This window comes from Artemia franciscana, chromosome 3 (assembly GCF_032884065.1).
Source record: "Artemia franciscana chromosome 3, ASM3288406v1, whole genome shotgun sequence".
Classification (NCBI taxonomy): domain Eukaryota; kingdom Metazoa; phylum Arthropoda; class Branchiopoda; order Anostraca; family Artemiidae; genus Artemia; species Artemia franciscana.
Genome location: NC_088865.1, coordinates 35,636,762 through 35,657,833, shown reverse-complemented (window position 1 = coordinate 35,657,833; position 21,072 = coordinate 35,636,762). Strand labels below are relative to the sequence as shown.

At 34.5% G+C, this 21,072-nt stretch overlaps 1 protein-coding gene across 2 annotated transcripts in view; it reads right to left on the bottom strand.

Moving 5' to 3' along the window:
- Positions 1-1,735: 1,735 nt before the first annotated feature.
- Positions 1,736-21,072, bottom strand: part of LOC136025222 (histidine-rich glycoprotein-like) — an 83,838-nt gene continuing 64,501 nt past the window's right edge. Inside the window, exons 2-4 of one of the 2 annotated variants that reach the window (XM_065701044.1) lie at positions 19,737-19,926; positions 16,819-17,001; positions 1,736-2,707 (exon numbers count right to left, since the gene is read on the bottom strand). In XM_065701044.1, coding sequence (XP_065557116.1) covers positions 1,892-2,707; positions 16,819-16,983 — 981 coding nt within the window. In that variant the 5' untranslated portion in view covers positions 16,984-17,001; positions 19,737-19,926 and the 3' untranslated portion in view covers positions 1,736-1,891. Of the gene's footprint in view, positions 2,708-16,818; positions 17,002-19,292; positions 19,353-19,736; positions 19,927-21,072 lie in introns of those variants that run through there. The other variant, XM_065701043.1, reaches the window with a different exon arrangement.

The window sequence follows — 21,072 nt, the reverse complement described above, 5'->3', positions numbered from 1 at the left end:
TCTGAAACAAATGGACCGTTTAATTACTTAGAATAAGATGCTCCTTAGAAAGCGTTAAAGGTCGTCAAAGCGAAGAGCAAATTATTGAAAAGGGGAATCACCCTTAATATACGAATTAATTTTTGTTTGTCTTAAGTTTTAATGTTGCTCCTTTCTTTCAGTTGAAAAAATTTGGTTTTTGAATTTAATTTTCGATCGTTTTTTTCAAATAATGCCAGGAGATCAAGCTCTCCTCCATGGGAAACTCCCTCCCCCATAGAAAATTCCTCAAAGTAAAGTTCCGCTCAAGTAAAATAACCCCACCCATTTACCTGAGAATACCCCCCCCCGTACATTCCTATCCTTGTTGTAAATCATTTAGGGAAATTTCTCGAGGGACGTTTTCGAATCATGCCAGAAATATTCCTTCTTGGACAATTTTTCCCAGAAAGACCACCACCCTTATTGTATGATTTTATGTCAAAATTCAAATCATAACCCTTCATTTTTTTTTCCAGAAAAACAAAGAACAACCGGTTTTTGTACCGGTAACCTTTCCGGTTTTGCACTTCGGAGAGGGAGAGGGCAAGCTGCTCTTAACCTTTTTGGTCACTGAAAAAGGGCTCTAGAACTCGCAATTTCAGTTCGAATGAGCCCTCTGGCGATTTTCTAGGACAATTGGTTCGATACGATTCCCTTTATATATCACCATAATGTGTCACTTACAGCCCTTTCTCTAAGGACTATGAAGGATCCTATTATTATCAGAAGCGTAGTTTTTGGACCTTTGAACTATACTGAAAAAATGCCAATCTGTTTGATTAGACGACTTTGGGGGAGAAGGCTCGGGGGAGGGGGCATAGGTGGCCCCAATCTTTTTGGTCACTTAAAAAGGTCACTAGAACTTTTAATTTACGTTCGAATGAGCCCTCTGCCGATGACCATTGGCTCGATACGATCACCTTTGTCAAGAATTAAAATAAAATAAAAATAAACACGCATCCATGATCCACAAAGTACATAATTCTACATTTTGTAGGTAGAAGCTTGAAATTACTATAGTAGGGTTCTCTGATACGCTTAACCTGATGGTGTGATTTTCATTAAGATTCCTTGACTTTTAGGGGGTGCCTCCCCGTTTTTTGAAAATCAGGCAAATTTTTTCAGGCTCGTATCTTTTGATGGGTAACATTAAGCTTGAGTAATCTTGTATATTTGGAATCAGCATAATAAGCCGATTCTTTTGATTTATCTACTGATATAATAACCCTGTTCTTTTAGAGATTCGGTTACTATTGAACCACGTCGCTCTTTACTTCGTCCCCACGGACTGTTTGATTTTGATACACTAACGTTATGGTAGAGAACTTTATATGATATTTGTGTGTGTGCTTATGCTAAATGATATAGAGTATATGCAAGTGCATCTTAGTTTGGAATTGGTGAAATTGACTTCTAAAGAAAGCATTCAGTGTTAGACGGCAAATTTTACTTTTCCCCTTTTAGTATTAATCCCAAAGCCTAGGGAATATCTTTAATAAAGAATAATTCGTTAAACATTACAAACAAAAATCTAAAAAAGAAGAAAGGTGGACTTGGTCATACTGGCTTCTGAAAGGCTTAAATGATTGTTTATAATCAAATGCCAGCATTCAAACTACTGGAGGAAGTTCTCGTAGGCAATCTGTTTTCTTTCTTTTTTTTCAATATCATCTAATTGTCACTATAACGACTCACAAAATTTGCTGTAGAGAGTTGATTTGTACTTTTATTATAGAATTCAATATGGGTTTTTGGTCAAGCACAACAAGGAAACTGAATTCGAAAACATACACAAATCAAAATAATGATATTTAATACAAAAATTAAGAATTTTTTAAAAGAAAAACAAATGAACGTTCTATCTATCAATTTAGCTATAAAGAAAACCTTGTACAACTTCATATCCTTGTGCTTGTGGATAGTTTTTCATAGCATCCTTTTTTAGAGCATTCATTTTAGTACTTTGATTATTACTCCTTGGTCCAGTTGAGACAGGCTCAGAGCTTTGTATGTAAACTGGAGTGAAGGTAGGATCTTTTGATCCATGGTTAACTAAATTTCCACGTTGGCCTACTGAATCCAATTCCCTTCCTTTATTTTCTTGACTTTGATAATCAAAAGGCCAGTGTTGCCCATAGCTCCTACTCCTTGCTCCATTCAATAAAGGCGTTGAGCTAGACTGGTATAGGGGTATAAAACCTGGCTTTTGATGGGTTTCTCTGTGTTTGGCTAAACTATCATGTGGATTTATAGAATTCATTTCCCTTCCTCTGTTTTCTCGGCCGTGATAATCAGAATAGTCATGGTGTCCGTAACCATGGCTATGTTTGTGACCGTAGTCATGCTTATGGTCGTGTTTATATCCATGATGGCCGTGATCGTAATGACTGTGTTTATACTTATTATCATATTGGTGATAATCATGATGCTTATGGTTGTAGTGATTATCGTGGTGTGACTTATAATGTCCACCTTTGCCATATACTCCTTCGTAATAGACATCAGCATTGTAGCCTTTATAGTGATCAGCATGATATTTTACTATTTGTGTCTTGCCATCGGGTAATTTTACGTGATAGCTGCCCTTTACACCACCCTTTCCATCCCCCTTTTCTTCGTGACCGAAGAGATTGTAGTAATAGTCGTCCTTCACACCGTAACTGAAATAGTATGGCATTGGATGATGCTGCAAAGAAGTAAAAAATAAATTAGAAAAGTACTTAATTACTTTACTAATGAATAACGCTTGATACAAATTTTAGCTAATTTGTCTGAACAAAATTTGTCTAAACTAGGTTTGTTTGTACAAAGTGGGAGGGTTTGTTATTACTAAGTTAGTAAACTGGTCTTACTTTCGTTTCGTTCCTTCTACATTTTCTTTCTCTTTCACCTCTCTCTCTTTTTTTCTCTCTCTGTTTAACTCTCTCTCTCTCTCTCTCTCTCTCTCTCTCTCTCTCTCTCTCTCTCTCTCTCTCTCTCTCTCTCTCTCTCTATCTCTCTCTCTCTCATTTTTTTATGCGTACACGTTTTGACATTTGGGTCTCTCGTATATCCCTCTGGTAGGTTTTTCAGTAAGATGTAAATCCAACCTATTACTCCATTTGATACTCTCACTGAAACTTATTTTCCACAATTTAGTAGAATTTACCGTCAAAAGGTAAGGTTGTTGAATGGAGGCTTGTCACTTTTTTTTTCTTTTTTTTTTAGGCCCAAATTACCCACACTCTTGAATAATTAAAGGGACAAAGAACGGAAGTCGAACCTCTAAAACTGATGATATTTATCCTCTAGGATATATACGAATCCAGCCTACAAGCCATAACGAGCCAGATGATCAGGCCTGTCAGTACCTGACAGGAGCGAAAAGTCAGAAAAGGAGCGAAAATTTTTCTTAGCCATGGCATTTTTAGTGGCTGACCTTGATAAGGCATTAATTTTAAAAAAAAATTCCACAAGACAAGTTTTTCAAACAAAATTAAAGAGCTCCATAAAGCTGGGAATGAGCAAAAATTAAGCCAAATAATGTTCCAAGCTTAAAACTACCACAAATTACTATCTATAAATAATTGAAACTCAAAATGAACAGAGATTACAATTAATAAATAGCCGAGTCAACCTCAAAACGAACAAAAATTAACATAAGTAGGGCTGATAACTCCTATGCCTTCTCAAGACCATAACACAATTTGCGCCTTACTGAAATTAAGTAAAAAAAACAAGTTTTTGAAATGAAAGTAAGGAGCGACATTAAAACTTAAAACGAACAGAAATTACTCCGTATATGAAAGGGGCTTTTCCTCCTCGACACCCCGCTCCTTACGCTAAAGTTTTTTATTGTTTTAAAAAGTAGAGTTGCGAGAAAGAATCAAACTTTAGCGCAAGGAGCGGGGTGTCGAGGAGGAAAAGCCCCTTTCATATACGGAGTAATTTCTGTTCGTTTTAAGTTTTAATGTCGCTCCTTACTTTCATTTCAAGAAACTTGTTTTTTTTATTTAATTTCTGAAAGTTTTTGAATTAATGCATGTCTGATTTTGGCTCTCCGTGCATAAATTATTAAAATGAAATTTGCATATTAATTCTTTTTTTTGCTAAATGGCTTTCTCTTAGTTTTGATCAGACGATTTTGAGAAATAAGGGGTGGGGAAGGAGGCCTAGTTGCCCTCTAATTTTTCGGTTACTTGAAAAGGCAACTAGATCTTTTAATTTTTAACGAACGTTTTTATTAGTAAACAAAATACGTAACTTAAGAATTAACTTACGTAACAAACTTTTATATTCTTATATTTTTGATTATATATATGAGAGGGTTGGTCCCCTCGTTAATACCTCGTTCTTCACACTAAATCTTGTTTTGTCCCAATTCTTTAAGAATTAAATAAAAAAAAAACCAATTTTTTTAGCTGAAAGTAAGGAGCGACATTAAAACTTAAAACGAACAAAAATTACTCCGTATATGAAATGAGTTGTCCCCTCCGCAATCCCTCGCTCTTTACGCTAAAGCTTTAAATTGTTTTAAAAAGTAGAATTACGGCAGAGTCAAACTTTAGCGTAAAGAGCGAGGGATTGCGGAGGGGACAACTCATTTCATATACGGAGTAATTTTTGTTCGTTTTAAGTTTTAATGTCGCTCCTTACTTTCAGCTAAAAAAATTGGTTTTTTTTTATTTAATTTCTGAATGTTTTTCAATTAATGCATGTTTGGTTTTGGCTCTCCGCACATAAATTATTAAAATGAAATTTGTATATTAATTCTTTTTTGGCTAAATGGCTTTCTCTTAGTTTCGATCAGACGATTTTGATAAATAAGGGGTGGAGAAGGAGGCCTAGTTGCCCTCCAATTTTTCGGTTACTTAAAAAGGTAACTAGAACTTTTAATTTTTAACGAACGTTTTTATTAGTAAAAAATATACGTAACTTAAGAATTAACTTACGTAACAAACTTTCATAACCTTATATTTTTATTATGTATACGAGGGGGTTTGTACCCTCGTTAATACGTCGCTCTTTACACTAAATCGCAAGTTTTGTCCCAATTCTTTAAGAATGACCCCTGAATCAGAAAGGCCGTAGAATAAATAGTTAAAATTACTAAAAATACTATAGCATAAAGAGCAAGGTATTTATCTCCTCCTAAATACCTCGCTCTTTATGCTAAGGTATTTTTAGAACCCCTCATATGCGTAATAATCTCTGTTCGTTTATATAAGTTTCAATGCTACTTCTTCCTTTCATTTGAAAAAACGTTCTCATGTTTATTTTTCATTGTTTTCTTATAGTAATGCTAGAGAATCCTGCGCCCTTGTCATTGAATTTTTCTTCCCCCATGACAGATTCCTCCAAAGAAAGATCCTCCAACATAGCCCCCTCTCCTCAGCCCCACCTCCAAACAAAATAAAATCCCCCTGAAAACGTCTGTACACTTCCCAATAACCATTACTATATGTAAACAATGGTCAAAGTTTTTAACTTGCAGCCCCTCCCCCAGGGATTGTGGGGGAGTGAGTCATCCCCAAAGACATAGTTATCATGGTTTTGGACTATGCTGAACAAAATGGCTATCTCAAAATTTTGATCCGTTGACTTTGGGAAACAAATGAGCGTGGGAGGGGGCCTAGATGCCCTCCAATTTTTTGGTCACTTAAAAAGGGCACTAGAACTTTTCATTTCCGTTAGAATGAGCCCTCTTGCGACATTATAGGACCACTTGGTCGATACAATGACTCCTGGGGAAAAGAAAAGAAAAAAAACAAAAAAAAACAAACAAACAAATAAACACGCACCCGTGATTTGTGTTCTGGCAAAAAATACAAAATTCCACATTTTTGTAGACAGGAGCTTGAAACTTCTACAGTATGGTTCTCTGATACGCTGAATCTGATGGTGTCATTTTTGTTAAGATCCTACGACTTTTAGGGGGTGTTTCCCCCTATTTTCCTAAATAAGGCAAATTTTCTCAGGCATATAACTTTTGATCGGTAGAACTAAACTTGATGAAACTTATATATTTAAAATCAGCATTAAAATGCGATTCTTTTGATGTAGCTATTGATATCAAAATTCAATTTTTTAGAGTTTTGGTTACTATTGAGCCGGGTCGCTCCTTACTACAGTTCGTTACCACGAACTGTTTGATGACCCCTGAATCAGAAAGGCCAAAGAATAAATAGTTGAAATTACTTAAATTTTTTTTTTGCATAAAGAGCGAAGTATTTATCTCCTCCTAAATACCTCGCTCTTTATGCTAAAGTATTTTTAGAACCCCTCATATGCGTAATAATCTCTGTTTGTTTTAAGTTTTAATGCTTCTCCTTACTTTCAATTGAAAAAACTTTTTCATGTTTATATTTTCATTGTTTTTTTTATAGTAATGCTAGAAAGTCCTGCGCCCTTTTCATTGAATTTCTCTCCCCCCATGAAATATTCCTCCAAGGAAAGATCTTCCAATATAGCCCCCTCCCTTGAACCCCACACCCAAACCAAAAAAATCCCCTTGATAACGTCGATGCACTTCCCAGTAACTATTACTGTATGTAAACATTGGTCAAAGTTTGTAACTTGCAGCCCCTCCCTCAGGGACTGTGGGGGGTAAGTCATCCCCAAAGACATAGTTATTATGGTTTTCGACTATGCGGAACAAAATGGCTATATCAAAATTTTGATCCGTTGACTTTGGGAAAAAAATTAGCGTGGGAGGGGGCCTAGGTGCCCTCCAATTTTTTTGGTCACTTAAAAAGGGCACTAGAACTTTTTATTTCCGTTAGAATGAGCCCTCTTGCAACACTCTAGGAAAACTTGCTCGATAAGATGACCCCTGGGAAAAAAAAAACAAATAAACACGCACCCATGATTTGTCTTCTGGCAAAAAATACGAAATTCCACATTTTTGTAGATTGGACCTTGAAATTTTTTTCTATGGGGTTCTCTGATACGCTGAATGCGATGGTGCAATTTTCGTTAAGATTCTATGACTTTTAGGGGATGTTACCCCCTATTTTCCAAAATAAGGCAAATTTTCTCAGGCTCGTAACTTTTGATGACAAAGACTAAATTTGATGAAACGTATATAATTAAAATCAGCATAAAAATTCGATTCTTTTGATATATCTTTTAGCATCGAAATTCCGTTTTTTAGAGTTTCGTTTACTATTGAGCCGGGTCGCTCCTTACTACAGTTCGTTACCACGAACTGTTTGATTCCCATATTCGGTTAAGTTTCACTCTAATTGTTATGGGAATATTCCAACCCGCTTGGAAGTGCGTCAAGGTGGTGTTCTTTCACCGTATCTTTTCAGTATTTGTATCCGCAGTGTGTTATACAAAATTATGCCCTTTCTTTTTTGTAATTTGGTAAATGTCTCTTGTATTGCATATGCGGATGATATACTTCTAGCTCTAGCCGTTCTAGATCTAGCCTCTCGAATTCCGTATCATCTATTTCAAAACATTTCAAAACTGTTGGTCTGTCATTGAATATTGATAAGTGTGAATGCCCAGTCTTTAATGCAAAGTCTATGCCCATTTGAAATCCGCGTTCTAACTTCTCCATCCATTAGTGTCTCTGATTTGCGGCGGTCAAGCATTCATATTTATTGGAATCTACTAGCTTTTAGGATCAATATTGTACGGCATATTAAAGAAAACTTAAAGCGGGTTATGGTAAAATAGTAGCTAATCGTGGTCATTATTATCGATAAGCGCTTGCATTGCTATAAACTAGTTTTTGCGACCATTCAATACTCTTCCTATCTGGTATTTCACCTATCCTGAAAAAAAGACAAGATCTGGCTGAATTGTGTATATTATATTTCCGCTATTGTAAGTTTCTGTTTCATTTACCCCGGTCTTATAGGAAAAAGAAAATAATTCGGTATTTCAGGGCTTCTGACATTATTACTCCTTTGCGGAAGTTAGGCTCAAAATTGGAAAAGGATTATATTTTTTCTCTGGGCCCCTTCCACCTCTTAGCTCGTTTATTTTCCCGTTAGTTTTCACCTGTTTTCGCTTTATAGTTGTGTTATCTCTTAGCAGTTCTTTTGTTAGTTGAGTTATGGTTGTGGTATATATGTTTTATCGCTCGTATAGTTGTGTTATTTTCAAATTATACTCCATAATAGAGAGGCTCCAAACACCCAGCATTGTGTATTAAGCTCTGAATTTGACGTTTTTTTCTAACGTGACCAGATTCGTCCTGTGCCCTTTTCATTGAATTTTTCTTCCCCCATGACATATTTCTCCAAGGAAGGATCCTCCCCCATAGCCCCCTCCCCTCAACCCTACCCCCAAAACCGAAAAAATCCCCTGAAAACGTCTGTACACTTCCCAATAACCATTATTGTATGTAAACACTGGTCGAAGTCTGTAACTTGCAGCCCCTCCCCCAGGGACTGTGGTGGAGTAAGTCATCTCCAATGACATAGTTATTATGGTTTTTGACTATGCTGAACAAAGTGGCTATCTCAAAATTTTGATCCGTTGACTTTGGGAAACAAATGAGCGTGGGAGGGGGCCTAGATGCCCTCCAATTTTTTTGATCACTTAAAAAGGACACTAGAACTTTTCATTTCCGTTAGAATGAGCCCTCTTGCGACATTCTAGGACCACTTGGTCGATACGATGACCCCTGGAAAAAAAAAAACAAATAAACACGCACCCGTGATTTGTCTTCTGGCAAAAAATACAAAATTCCACATTTTTGTAGATAGGAGCTTGAAACTTCTACAGTAGGGTCCTCTGATACGCTGAATCTGATGGTGTCATTTTCGTTAATATCCTACGACTTTTAGAGGGTGTTTCTCCCTATTTTCCTAAATAACGCAAATATTCTCAGGCTCGTAACTTTTGATGGGTAAGACTAAACTTGATAAAACTTATATATTTAAAATCAGCATTAAAATGCGATTCTTTTGATGTAGCTATTGATATCAAAATTCAATTTTTTTGAGTTTTGGTTACTATTGAGCCGGATCGCTCCTTACTACAGTTCGTTACCACGAACTGTTTGAAAAACAAAGAAACAAATGACCGTGGATTGTAAGTTAAATTGACATAAACTGGCATTTCTGCGTTAAGGTTTTGGTAGTTTTTCATTTTTCAAAGTAAGAAGGATGAAAACATTTCAAGCGCATTTTGTTTTCAGTGAAGTGCAAATGGTGTTGGCACGATTCCTTCGTCTTGCGATAAATCATAAAAGTAGATTTTTGTAGGGTTATGTTAGGATTTGTGCAATTTCGTTTTAATTGTTCTTCATTCATGTTTTTTGCCATAGCCTTTCGGCTTTTAGCGCAATAAATTCTATTCTATTATGGCGAAACAATGTAACAAAATCTTACGAAACTGCTCAACCAAAACCTATTCCATGTTCTGAATTATAATCCAAATCTTCGTAATATTTTTTATAACGTTCTTAATATATTTCTTATAGTCAATATATTTCGAGTAATAATTATTATACAAAAAACATTAAAGCCTTTAAAAGTTCTTATGCAAGGACTGCAACAGTATTTGAAAGAAATAAGAAATTAAACAACTTCGTTATCATAATGAGGAACTTTTTCTATCCTATAAAGAAACATAAAGCTTAAATGAGTTCTTTTGCTGATTTCTTCATAAATATATATTTTATCATACTTCCTCAGTGGCAACTTGTTCCCTATAAAAAATTCAGGGGAACTCAAGGGTAAAAGAAAATCATTATTCTTAGTAGTATTTATAAAGAAGATTCTACAAACACAGTGCATAATAAATTCACCTTGTTTTGACCTTTCGAGCTCTGAAGAAGAAAAAAGAGATTAAGCGCTAATGTTTAGGGACTATTCCTTACCAGTGGCAAATTCTAAAGACTCTATCCTGCATTCTTGAAAAGGATATGTTGCTTTTGTATTCTCATCCTTTGTTATTTTAGCCCTCTTTGGATCTATACCTGCTGTATAAAAGCTAAAGTACTCAAATTTACTTGCCTATCTGGCTGATAGGGATATCGCGAAAACCAGAAAAATTACAAAAAATCCCCTCTAAAAATCGACAAAAAAAAAAATTGGTCATGTTAAACGCCAAAAAAAATTCAACATCAGTTTTTCTTCTTTTACTTAATAGTCACCGCAATATCGTTGACATAGCGAAACGTGACGTTACTTCAATGTATTTTTTCGCGGGGATCACTCGTGTAGCAGATCGATATAAAAAGTTGAGGAACATTCCATCTCAACTCCGGGTAGGAAATATTTGAAAGGGTAACCTTGAACACCTCATATGACCTCAGGGGCTCCCCATCCTCACAGATCACCAGTTAAAATTTTAAAGACCCTGTTTTATTGAAAGTAGTATCATCAAACAGTTCGTGGTAACGAACTGTAGTAAGGAGCGATCCAGCTCAATAGTAACCAAAACTCTAAAAAATGAAATTTTGATACCAATAGCTACATCAAAAGAATCGCATTTTAATGCTGATTTTAAATATATAAGTTTCATCAAGTTTAGTCTTACCCATCAAAAGTTACGAGCCTGAGAAAATTTGCGTTATTTTAGAAAATAGGGGGAAACGCCCCCTAAAAGTCATAGAATCTTAACGAAAATCACACCATCAGATTCAGCGTATCAGAGAACCCTACTGTAGAAGTTTCGAGCTCCCTATCTACAAAAATGTGGAATTTTGCATTTTTTCCCAGAAGGCAGATCACGGATGCGTGTTTATTTGTTGTTTTTTTTTTTTTTTTTTTTTTTTTTTTCCCAGGGGTGATCGTATCGACCCAGTTGTCCTAGAATGTTGCAAGAGGGCTCATTCTAACGGAAATGGAAAGTTCTAGTGCCCTTTTTAAGTGACCAAAAAAATTGGAGGGCACCTAGGCCCCCTCCCACGCTAATTATTTTCCCAAAGTCAACGGATCAAAATTCTGAGATAGCCATTTTATTCAGCGTAATCGAAAAACCTTATAACTATGTCTTTGGGGACGACTTACTCCCCCACAGTCCCGTGGGAGGGGCAACAAGTTACAAACTTTGACCTGTGCTTACATATAGTAATGGTTATTGGGAAGTATACAGGCGTTTTCAGGAGGATTTTTTTGGTTTTTGGGAGGGGTTGAGAAGAGGGGGATATGCTGGGGGAACTTTCCTTCGAGAATTTGTAATGGGAGAAGAAAATTTCCATGAAGGGAGAGCAGGATTTACTAGCATTATTTAAAAAAAAACAATTAAAAAATAAAAGTGAAAAAGCTTTTTCAGCTGGAAGTAACGAACAGCAATAAAACTTAAAACAAACAGAAATTATTACCCATATGAGGGGCTCACCTCCTTCTAATACCTCGCTCTTTACGCTAAAGTATTTTCGGTAATTTCAACTACTTATTCTACGGCTTTTGTGATTCAGGGGGTCATTCTTAATGAATTGGGATAAAATTTAAGCTTTAGTGTAAAGAGCGAGGTACTGACGATGGGGCGAATCCCCTCATATATGTAATAAAAACATGAGAATACAAAAGTTCTTTACGTAAGCTAATTTATAAGTTACGTAAATCTTTTACCAATAAAAAGATTCGTAAAAAATTAAAAGTTCTAGTTGCCTTTTTAATTAACCAAAAAATCGGGGGGCAACTGGGCTTCGTCCCCCGCTCTTTTTTCTTAAAATGATTCGATCAAAATTATGAGAAAGCCATTGAGCCAAAAAAAAAAAAATGCAAATTTCGTTTTGATTATTCCTCTGCGGAGAGCCAAAATCAAAACATGCATTGATTCAAAAACGTTCAGAAATTAAATAAAAAAAAACAAGTTTTTTCAACTGAAAGTAAGGAGTGACATCAAAACTTAAAACGCACAGAAATTACTTCGTATATGAAAGAGGCTGCTTCCTCATCAACGCCCCGCTCTTTACGCTAAAGTTTTTTACTGTTTTAGAAAGAAGAATTGAGAGAAAGAGTCAAACTTTAGCGTAAAGAGCGGGGCGTAGATGAGGAAGCAGCCTCTTTCATATACGAAGTAATTTCTGTGCGTTTTAAGTTTTGATGTCACTCCTTACTTTCAGTTGAAAAAACTTGTTTTTTTTATTTAATAATGGTAGGATCGTGTTCATAATTCACAGTAGATTATAGACATGATTCCTTGATTTGAATAGAGAAGTAAAGAGTATTTTGCAGCTACTCCTCTTATCACTACTGCCACCTATTAATATATGGTTTTATTAACATTAATAACTGTTCTAGTATTTAGTAATATGTAGTGCTATTATTTACAAATATCGCTTGTCAATTTCGTGATGCAGCACAGAGGGGGCATTGTGGAAAAGTGGAGGATGGACAAGGCAAGAAAAGAAAAGTTTGAAAAGATAAATATATGGATAATGTTGGTGGACTGACTGGATCATTCTTGTTTTATTCGTGTATTATATATATATATATATATATATATATATATATATATATATATATATATATATATATATATATATATATATATATATATATATATATATATATATATATATATATATATATATATATATATATATATATATATATATATATATATATATATATATATGAGAACTATATATAAACGCGATGTTCAGTTGATCAATTTTAAACGATCAACTGTATATGTATTTGTTTTCCGAACAACTAAAGAAAAAGGTACTGTGCAATAAATCGGCAATATGACAAATGAACAGCTAAATAAAACGGGAAGGAACAAGAAACAGCAAAAAGACATTGAATTGCAAGCGAAAATGTGACTTAAAATTTAAGAATAACACGATAATAATGCTATTGTGGTTTTAGATTTGGACGCTTCTGTTTTGTTGACTGTTTTGATTATTTTTGGTTCTACTGTTTGTCCTAAAAGATTGGATGGGTGAGTAGGGTCAAGGCCTCATTCACGTGCTTATCAGTCTTGTTTACTAAATCATAAAAACAGTTCGTTTTTTTTTCTCTCTCATCGAATAATTACCTTTAACACATTATATATGAGTTCACTTACAAATGGTTTCACTCGCCTAACACTCTAGGTAGACAGGCTCTTTTAGGCTTTGGACGCTTATTTCCCTTGTAATTCCAGGCAACACGTTGGTCAACTAACATTGAAATAAGTATTTATTTGTGGAAATGTCTAAGTTTATGAATTAAATCTATCGCCTTGCCTGACACTCATTGCGGATGGGGCCGATTTGGCTTTGGACCCCTGTTTGCCGGTCATTCCACGCAAATTAGTGGGTCCTGTGTCAATTCTAAATTCTTGGTCAACCTGCCTAAGACCATAGGTAGGCGTGCCTTGTTTACCTCTCATTACAAGCAATCTAACGGCCCTATGTCAATTTTAAGTTCTTGGTAAACCTGCAAGAGACTCTAGGCGGACTTGTCTTTCTAAAAGCTACGAAGCAAGTATTGGTCCAATAAGAGGGTCATACTTACTCCTGCCGTTTTTATGAAATCTTAATAAGGGTTTATGCTAGATTTGCCTTTCACTCAATCAGACTATCTGTCTTGGATTTTTCTACAATTAGCCACGGCTTGATGTCCACAACTACTTTATTATAATTATATATATATATATATATATATATATATATATATATATATATATATATATATATATATATATATATATATATATATATATATATATATATATATATATATATATATATATATATATATATATATATATATATATATATATATATATATATATATATATATATATATATATATATATATATATATATATATATATATATATATATATATATATATATATATATATGTGTGTGTGTGTGTGTGTGTGTGTGTGTGTGTGTGTGTGTTTTGATAACTTCTTTGTAAACCTCCGCTCATTTGGCCGTAGAGTTGGTACTATAAAATATCATATTGTATCATCACTAGTATTCATATATGCAACAATTAAATCATTAAAAAACGAAAAAATTAAACTTTCAAAAAGATATTTTTTTTATGAAGATTGAAGAGGTAGTTTAAAGCTTAAAAGGAGCCAGCCTTTGCTTTTACAAGTTGACGAGCCTTAACCGCGCTGAAACTACAATGAATGGAAATGAAACCTAAAATGAACTGAAAACACAAAGAACAATGAAACTTAGCTTAAACTGAACGTAAATTGCCATATTTAAGACAGTTAAGAGTTATATTACCACCTTCAAACCACCCCTTCCCTCCATAGCTGAAGTAAATTTAGTTTCAATAATAATTTAAATATATTGGGCATTGAAGAAGTTAAGAATCCTTAGGTTCAGAGTTACCCATTAAAAGTCTTTAGCAAAGAAAAATCTATACAATTTTAGGATAGAAAAGTGTTTATTCCTGAATTTTAAGCCACAAGATACCAAGCAACATTTCTGAGCTAGCCATTCGGCTTAAATTTTAGAGGCAATACTGCCTGCGGTGCAGAATCGCCTCTAAAAATATTAGAGGCAATTCATCCCTAAATATATTCAAGACAGTTTTTTTCAGTTGAAAGTATAGAGCGACATTCAAATTAAAAATAAACGAACACGAATAATCTCATACACGAGGGTGGCTGCCAAATCTCAACAATTAACGACTTTACAGTAAGGGTAATTCAGATAGTCCATCAGTTCTGTGAGCCATTTGTAAGCAAACGTAGACAAAAAATATGAACTTTTTATCCCATTGTTTTTGTATTGGACCATTCGTTCTTGAAGCAAATGTGAAAAAAGTAAAGCATTGGCGTAAAGAGTGGGGAGTTGACGGGGCGGTATCTTCTTTCATCTATGGGGTAGTTCTTGTTATTTGGGAATTTTAATGTCGCTCATTTAGTTTCAGTTGAAGGAAAATCTTTATTGCTCTAATTTCTGTTTGTCATTAATACAATATAAAGGGTATTTCTGGGAGTCTGCGTCCAGAACAACAGTTTTTGTACGTTTTGTTCTTTCTATTTAACATATCAATTTTGATCTTTAATCTAGCATTATGTTTTGTAATGATAAAATGCCGAACCATAAAGCCAAGGAAGAGTTCTTGTTGCTTCGCAATTTCCTTTCAAAAGAACGCTCTTCCAACATTCTACGACATTCAACCGTAGTTTTACGGGATATAGGAAAGAGGTGGACATAGAGTCTGTCAAAAATGAAGAAATACCATTATTCTCAAAGTATGTTCACGTTTTTTCTAAAATACATCAATGACCTCTGGGGCTCAGAATAGAATTTGCGTAATTTCTTCATTTGCATAAAAAAGAGAAGTCCATTGGAATCGAAAAATCTTTCAGTATAAAATCGAGGTTCGATCAAATTCCAATAAGATAATTCCTATTTTTCCAAGGCTAATCATTGATATGCGTTTTCATTTTAAGTTAGTCATTTGTGTAAGCTGGTATCGTTTCCCTGAAATTTCAGTTAATCAATTTAAAAAAGCTCATATCTCTTCGAAGATTTCTTCATTAGTCCTTATTTATAAAATGCTTTTGACAACCTTAGTCCCTTGTCCCAGGGTTTCACGGCCCGTTGTACCCTTAGGGATTTTTTTTTAATATTTTGACCCTACCAAATAAAATAAGTGGATTGGTAATCGGGGGTTGAAATAAACTTTTGGTGCAGAATAATATGTTGCAGAAATAGAAATACAAGCTTTTGAGTGTTTATTCATGTGCAGTTGTTAGAAGAATTAACACAGGCAAACGCGTGAATTTAAAAATTATTGAGCAAAAGATGCAATCAATAAGATTTGAATTGATAAACAAGTAATGAAGTGAGCAAAACATTGAATAGCAACAGACAAATATAAAACAAAGGATGTACCGAGAACAAAGGAGATATCCGTTGCAAGACTGTATCTAGGGGAGGGTTGGGGTGTTTAACCCTCCTTCCCCTTGAACTATTTGTCCGGCTCGTAAAAAAAATGCATATAAAAAATTTTCAAAGCGATTTATAATGTTTTGTTTACCCCCCCCCCCCTCCCCCCCCCCCAAGAAAAAATCCTGGATATGGCTTTAATCCGTTGGTTAAGTCTCATAATTTCTGGTTAGTGACTTCATTTGCCTTAGAAACTTCTACCATCCAATTTTGAGTTTTTTTAGTTTTGAAACTCAATGTCGCTTCGACGCATTGCGCATCTAGTTTTTGCTTTCAACACAGAGAAAAAACCTAGCTAATAAATTTTCCTAGCGTATTTTTTCAAGATAAATTCAATCCCTCAAATCTCCAGCATGTCTGTACGAGCATATCACCAAATGCAGTCCTCTGTTTCTTCTTTTTCCTTAGTTTTTTTTTTTTTTTGCTTTTTGCATACATACGAGATATGTTTGAGCTACTTGTGCCTAAATCATCACATCTTCTAATTTTCTTTATTAACCTTATTGATATGTGGATGCAAACCCATATATTTATTTTTTCATTTCTATTCATTCACATGGAAAAAAATATAAGAAATGTTTTAGCTTTCTCCTGCATAAAATAGTATTTTTGTCAGGACGCGCAATGCTTCGTATGCAACAACCGTCTTAAATTATGGTTTTCTCCATAATCTAGTAACTTATTGTTGGAACTGCTCTACGCTTTCTTTTCGACGGAAACCATTTTTCTATTTTTATATTTTTATATGGAAACCATTTTTATATGTACTTAATCAGTCTTAGACATCTTAGCCTCAGCTTGTGTTTGGCTAACCCAATAGATTGGCCAATTAAAATGGCTTGTTTTTTTTTAATCCTTTCAACTGAGATTCGGTCGACACTTTTTTTTTAACCCACACAGTTCTACAAGAAGCGTTGGTGAAAAATTATCCCAATCTGCTATCAATGGAACTCATACTCAGTAAGAACAAAACAAAAATATCTTACTTTGTAATCTTTATGTTCGTCATGATATCTATAAGAGGCACTAGTGTGTAAGTCACTCTTAGGCTGCACTCCACTTCCACTCTCCCCTTTTCCTGCAATTCCTGCATTCGAGTTTCGGGCTATGTTGGCTTTAGCTTTCAAAAATGTTGCTAGATACAATGCCATGACATAGAATCGTAGTTGCTGAAATAAATTTAATTAGATGATGCTGACATAATTGATGTTCTGAAATTTATCAGAAACTAATGATGGTTAAAAAAAAGCACCGTTATTCGAACGGATTTAGCGACTGTTTGTATTTTTCTTGCTCATCAATCTTCCTATAGCGACTTCTCAAGTTCGTTTTATTATCTTTTTGTTTTAAAAGTTAAATTATAATATACGATAATTTGGTGAAAGTTTTGGATATTGAGATAAATAATGCGTATGCCTTGCAGACCTTTTAGGTCAGAATGTACTGCTTTATCTGTTCAGGACGACAGTCTGTTTTTTGTACATGTGAACAAATAGTTAGGCCTAAGCTAGTTGAGATGATTTTTAAATATGTCAAAAATTTATAAAAAGTAAAAAATATTCAAGTGTGCACTATTCTACTTAATATTAGAACTAGTTTAGTGACAATTCGAGTATTCTGTCTTCATCAGTCACGGTCTTTTACTCTTGTTTTAAAAAATTAACCACCGATATCGAAGTTTTCTAATGTTAGAAAGTTAGTATCCAAATTTAGAGTCTCATAAATTTGATTGCTTGATTCAACGCTAAATAAAAATAATTATGAAAAAGAATCATAAAAAAGGTGGAAGCCATATAAAGTTTTTTTCGTAGCACAAATTCAAGGAGAGATTGTTCTATTTAAATTGCTTAGGGAATACTTTTTAAGCGAAAACAGAGAGTGAATAGAAGGAAAATTTTATTTCCTTAGAGAATTAGCGAAATTTTGACTTGACGTCTAGTCGTCTATCCACTAGACGTCTAGTGGAAGACGTCTCTCTGATGGATCCAATAGCAAATACATGAGTGAAAATTCACAGTATAATTTGAAGCGTAGCATCTTTGCTTTGAGGCAGGTATAGACAACCTCTGAGCTTGAGAAGCGTGATTATGGAGTATTTGCAACTCAGTTTAAGATAATTTTGCGTGATTAGTCACTAAATCATATGAACAGTTACATTACCTTATAAACCGAGTTTTTTTTTAAATATTCTTAATCGTATCATTTTAGCTAATAGACAAAATTATTCTGCAAATGGATGTTGTCTTTCATTTGTATCTCGATTGTCTATAGTTGATAACCCATGAGTAAATTTGCAAATAATCTCAAAGAAACTGCCAGGAATTCCACTTTAAAATTACTATATCGCCTTCTAATTTCACTTTTAAATAAATACTTTCAAATTTCATAACGAAAGAAGGTTCCTCGTGGACCTTGCTTCCATTGTGGATAAGCCACTAATTGAGCTAAAAATCTCCACTGAGGTGGATATTTTCTTGTCGTTAATGTCTTGCTATTATAATCGCTAGCGAACTTTAACTACGACTAACAGATACCTCATGGGGAATTGAACCATCCGGCTTTCTTGGAGCAGCCACTTTGATCCGACAGGTCCTCTTACCTTTAGGTGCAGAAAGTGAATCTTTGCTATAAAAGCCTTGTTCAATCCAGAAAGCTAATTCCCAGCTGCAAGACCTTCATAATACTTATTGTCAAAAGCAGGGACGTCGTTTCTGGGGTGAGGGGGCAATTTACCTCCAATAATAGGGAGAAAAGATTATTATATATCCCATGTCCCTTGACTATCCAGATATGGACCCCTCTTACCCCCCCCCCAATAAAAATGCTGGAGCTTCACCTTTGGCCAAAATTAACTACCCGCCTTGTGCGGGGACTCCAAATTTTATCTAATAATCATCCAACAGATACTGAATAGGGCTGGTATTAGATACTGAGATACTTAGATACAGATACTGAGCCGACAGGGCTGGTATTAGCTCCACCAAAGGCCAGCCACTGGCTGCAAACGCAAGGTTTCATATGACGTCAATGACTGATTTCTGTGTGCACATTCCTTCTGAGGATAATTCTTTCCTAGCGCCACCGTTTTTCAAGCTGACTAGACAGGGAGGTAAGCATGTGGGTCACTCTGATTGCCAAAACAGGAGAAACAACAAAGAAAGAGTAGGCTATCTAAAGAAATGGCTATTCCTCGATGCTATACAGCCAATATAAAATTATTTTTGTAGGAATTATCCCATCTGAACCATCCTTTGTTACTATTGAACAAAGTTTCAAAAGATATATAAATCTTTTTTATTAAACCAAGTAAGAGGTATTAATATGTTGGGCAATTATCTACTTAGTCAGGATGCTACCAAAATAAATGCAATTTAAGCAAGTTGACGTATCTTAGCTGCTAACTCTGTTTTTTTTATTCCTGGTAAAAACAAACGGTATTTTTAGATAAATGGTAGCTTACCCTCATCGTTGCGTGAACAGTTACAATCCAAAGCACCAAGACTGCAACTATCGGTTGGAAAATGTGTATTGAACTAGATATTTATAGCAAGTAAATTTCCTTTTACTTTCTTGGCCTTTGACTAATTTCCGGTTCCAGGGCACGAATTGAGTAAAAACAGACACGAAGTTGTTAATTTATCTATAAACTAAAACTATAAAAACTAATAGTATTATTACCATAGAAACGATGACTTACAAAAAAAAGAAATTCATATTTAATTCCTTTGCAGTCTAAAATAAAACAAATTTAAGTGCAAAAGTGTCTTTTCAGTAATTGCAGTAAGAATCAACGATGTCCAATATTAATTGAGAGAGAGAGAAAAAAAGAGAGAAAAGGTAGAGAGAGAAGTAGAGAAAGCGAGAGAGAAAAAGATCATCTATTAATAAAAGAAACACCACTCACTTTATGCTTACCAGGAAGGACGATGAAGTTTGAGAGGGCAAGGGGCTAACCAATTACAGCTACTCAAGACACTGTCATACATCAACCATCTTGAACACATTAACCACCTGGAGTGGGTTACTTGCCGTATTCACTCCCGAGGTAAAAGGAACTTCTTATCCCGTCTGATGAAAGCAGAAAGACTAGAAGACTAGAAGTACGACCAATCAAATGGCGAATAAAAAAACATGACTAGATGGTACTGTTAAATATCAACCATTTCGTTATCCACCTTTCTTGTGTTGTGATCACGATGGTCTTTATTACAAGTAAAATAATTTTGAAAAGAAGGAATTATCAGGATTCAAATAGTTTCATAAAAAAAAAAAAATTAGTCACAAATTCTGTACCCGTTTATTGATTTTTTTTATTTTTTTTTTTTTTTTTTTAATGATCCTGAGTATTAGCATCATCCAATTTGTGAATATAATTTTACAGCTTTATTATGAAGTTCTTGTACGGAAGCATGCTCTTTTAAAACATTTTACAAAATTATTTGCCCAAAGGAGCATCCTTAACTGCATGGAGAAAACATAGAAAAATCAACCATTTTTCTAATTTTTTAGAGACTATGTTCTTAGTTTGTCACATCACTTTAAGAACTCTCGTTAATTTTTCAGCTATCTCATTTTAATGATTTTTCATGATAATTTTTAATCAATTAAAAATCCTGAGTATGTTTTGTTGCTATTCTTAGTGTCAAATTTCCTCTAAATGGGAAATGAAACTTAATACGAAGGATGTTTACCAATAGAACCTCTCTCCTTATGGATGATTAAATAAAAAAAAAACTAATTTTTTTAGCTGAAAGTAAGGAGCGACGTTAAAACTTAAAACGAACAGAAATTACTCCGTATATGAAATGGGTTGTCCCCTCCGCAATCCCTCGCTCTTTACGTTAAAGTTTTTAATTGTTTTAAAAAGTAGAATTGTGGCAAAGAGTCAAACTTAAGCGTAAAGAGCAAGGGATTGCGGAGGGGACAATCCATATCATATACGGAGTAATTTCTGTTCGTTTTAAGTTTTAATGTCGCTCCTTACTTTCAGGTAAAAAAATCAGTTTTTTTTATTTAATTTCTGAACGTTTTTGAATTAATGCATGTTTGATTTTGGCTCTCCGCAAATAAATTATTAAAATGAAATTTGTATATTAATTCTTTTTTTTGGCTAAATGGCTTTCTCTTAGTTTTGATCAGACGATTTTGAGAAACTAGGGGTGGAGAAGGAGGCCTAGTTGCCCTCCAATTTTTCGGTTACTTAAAAAGGCAACTAGAACTTTTAATTTTTAACGAACGTT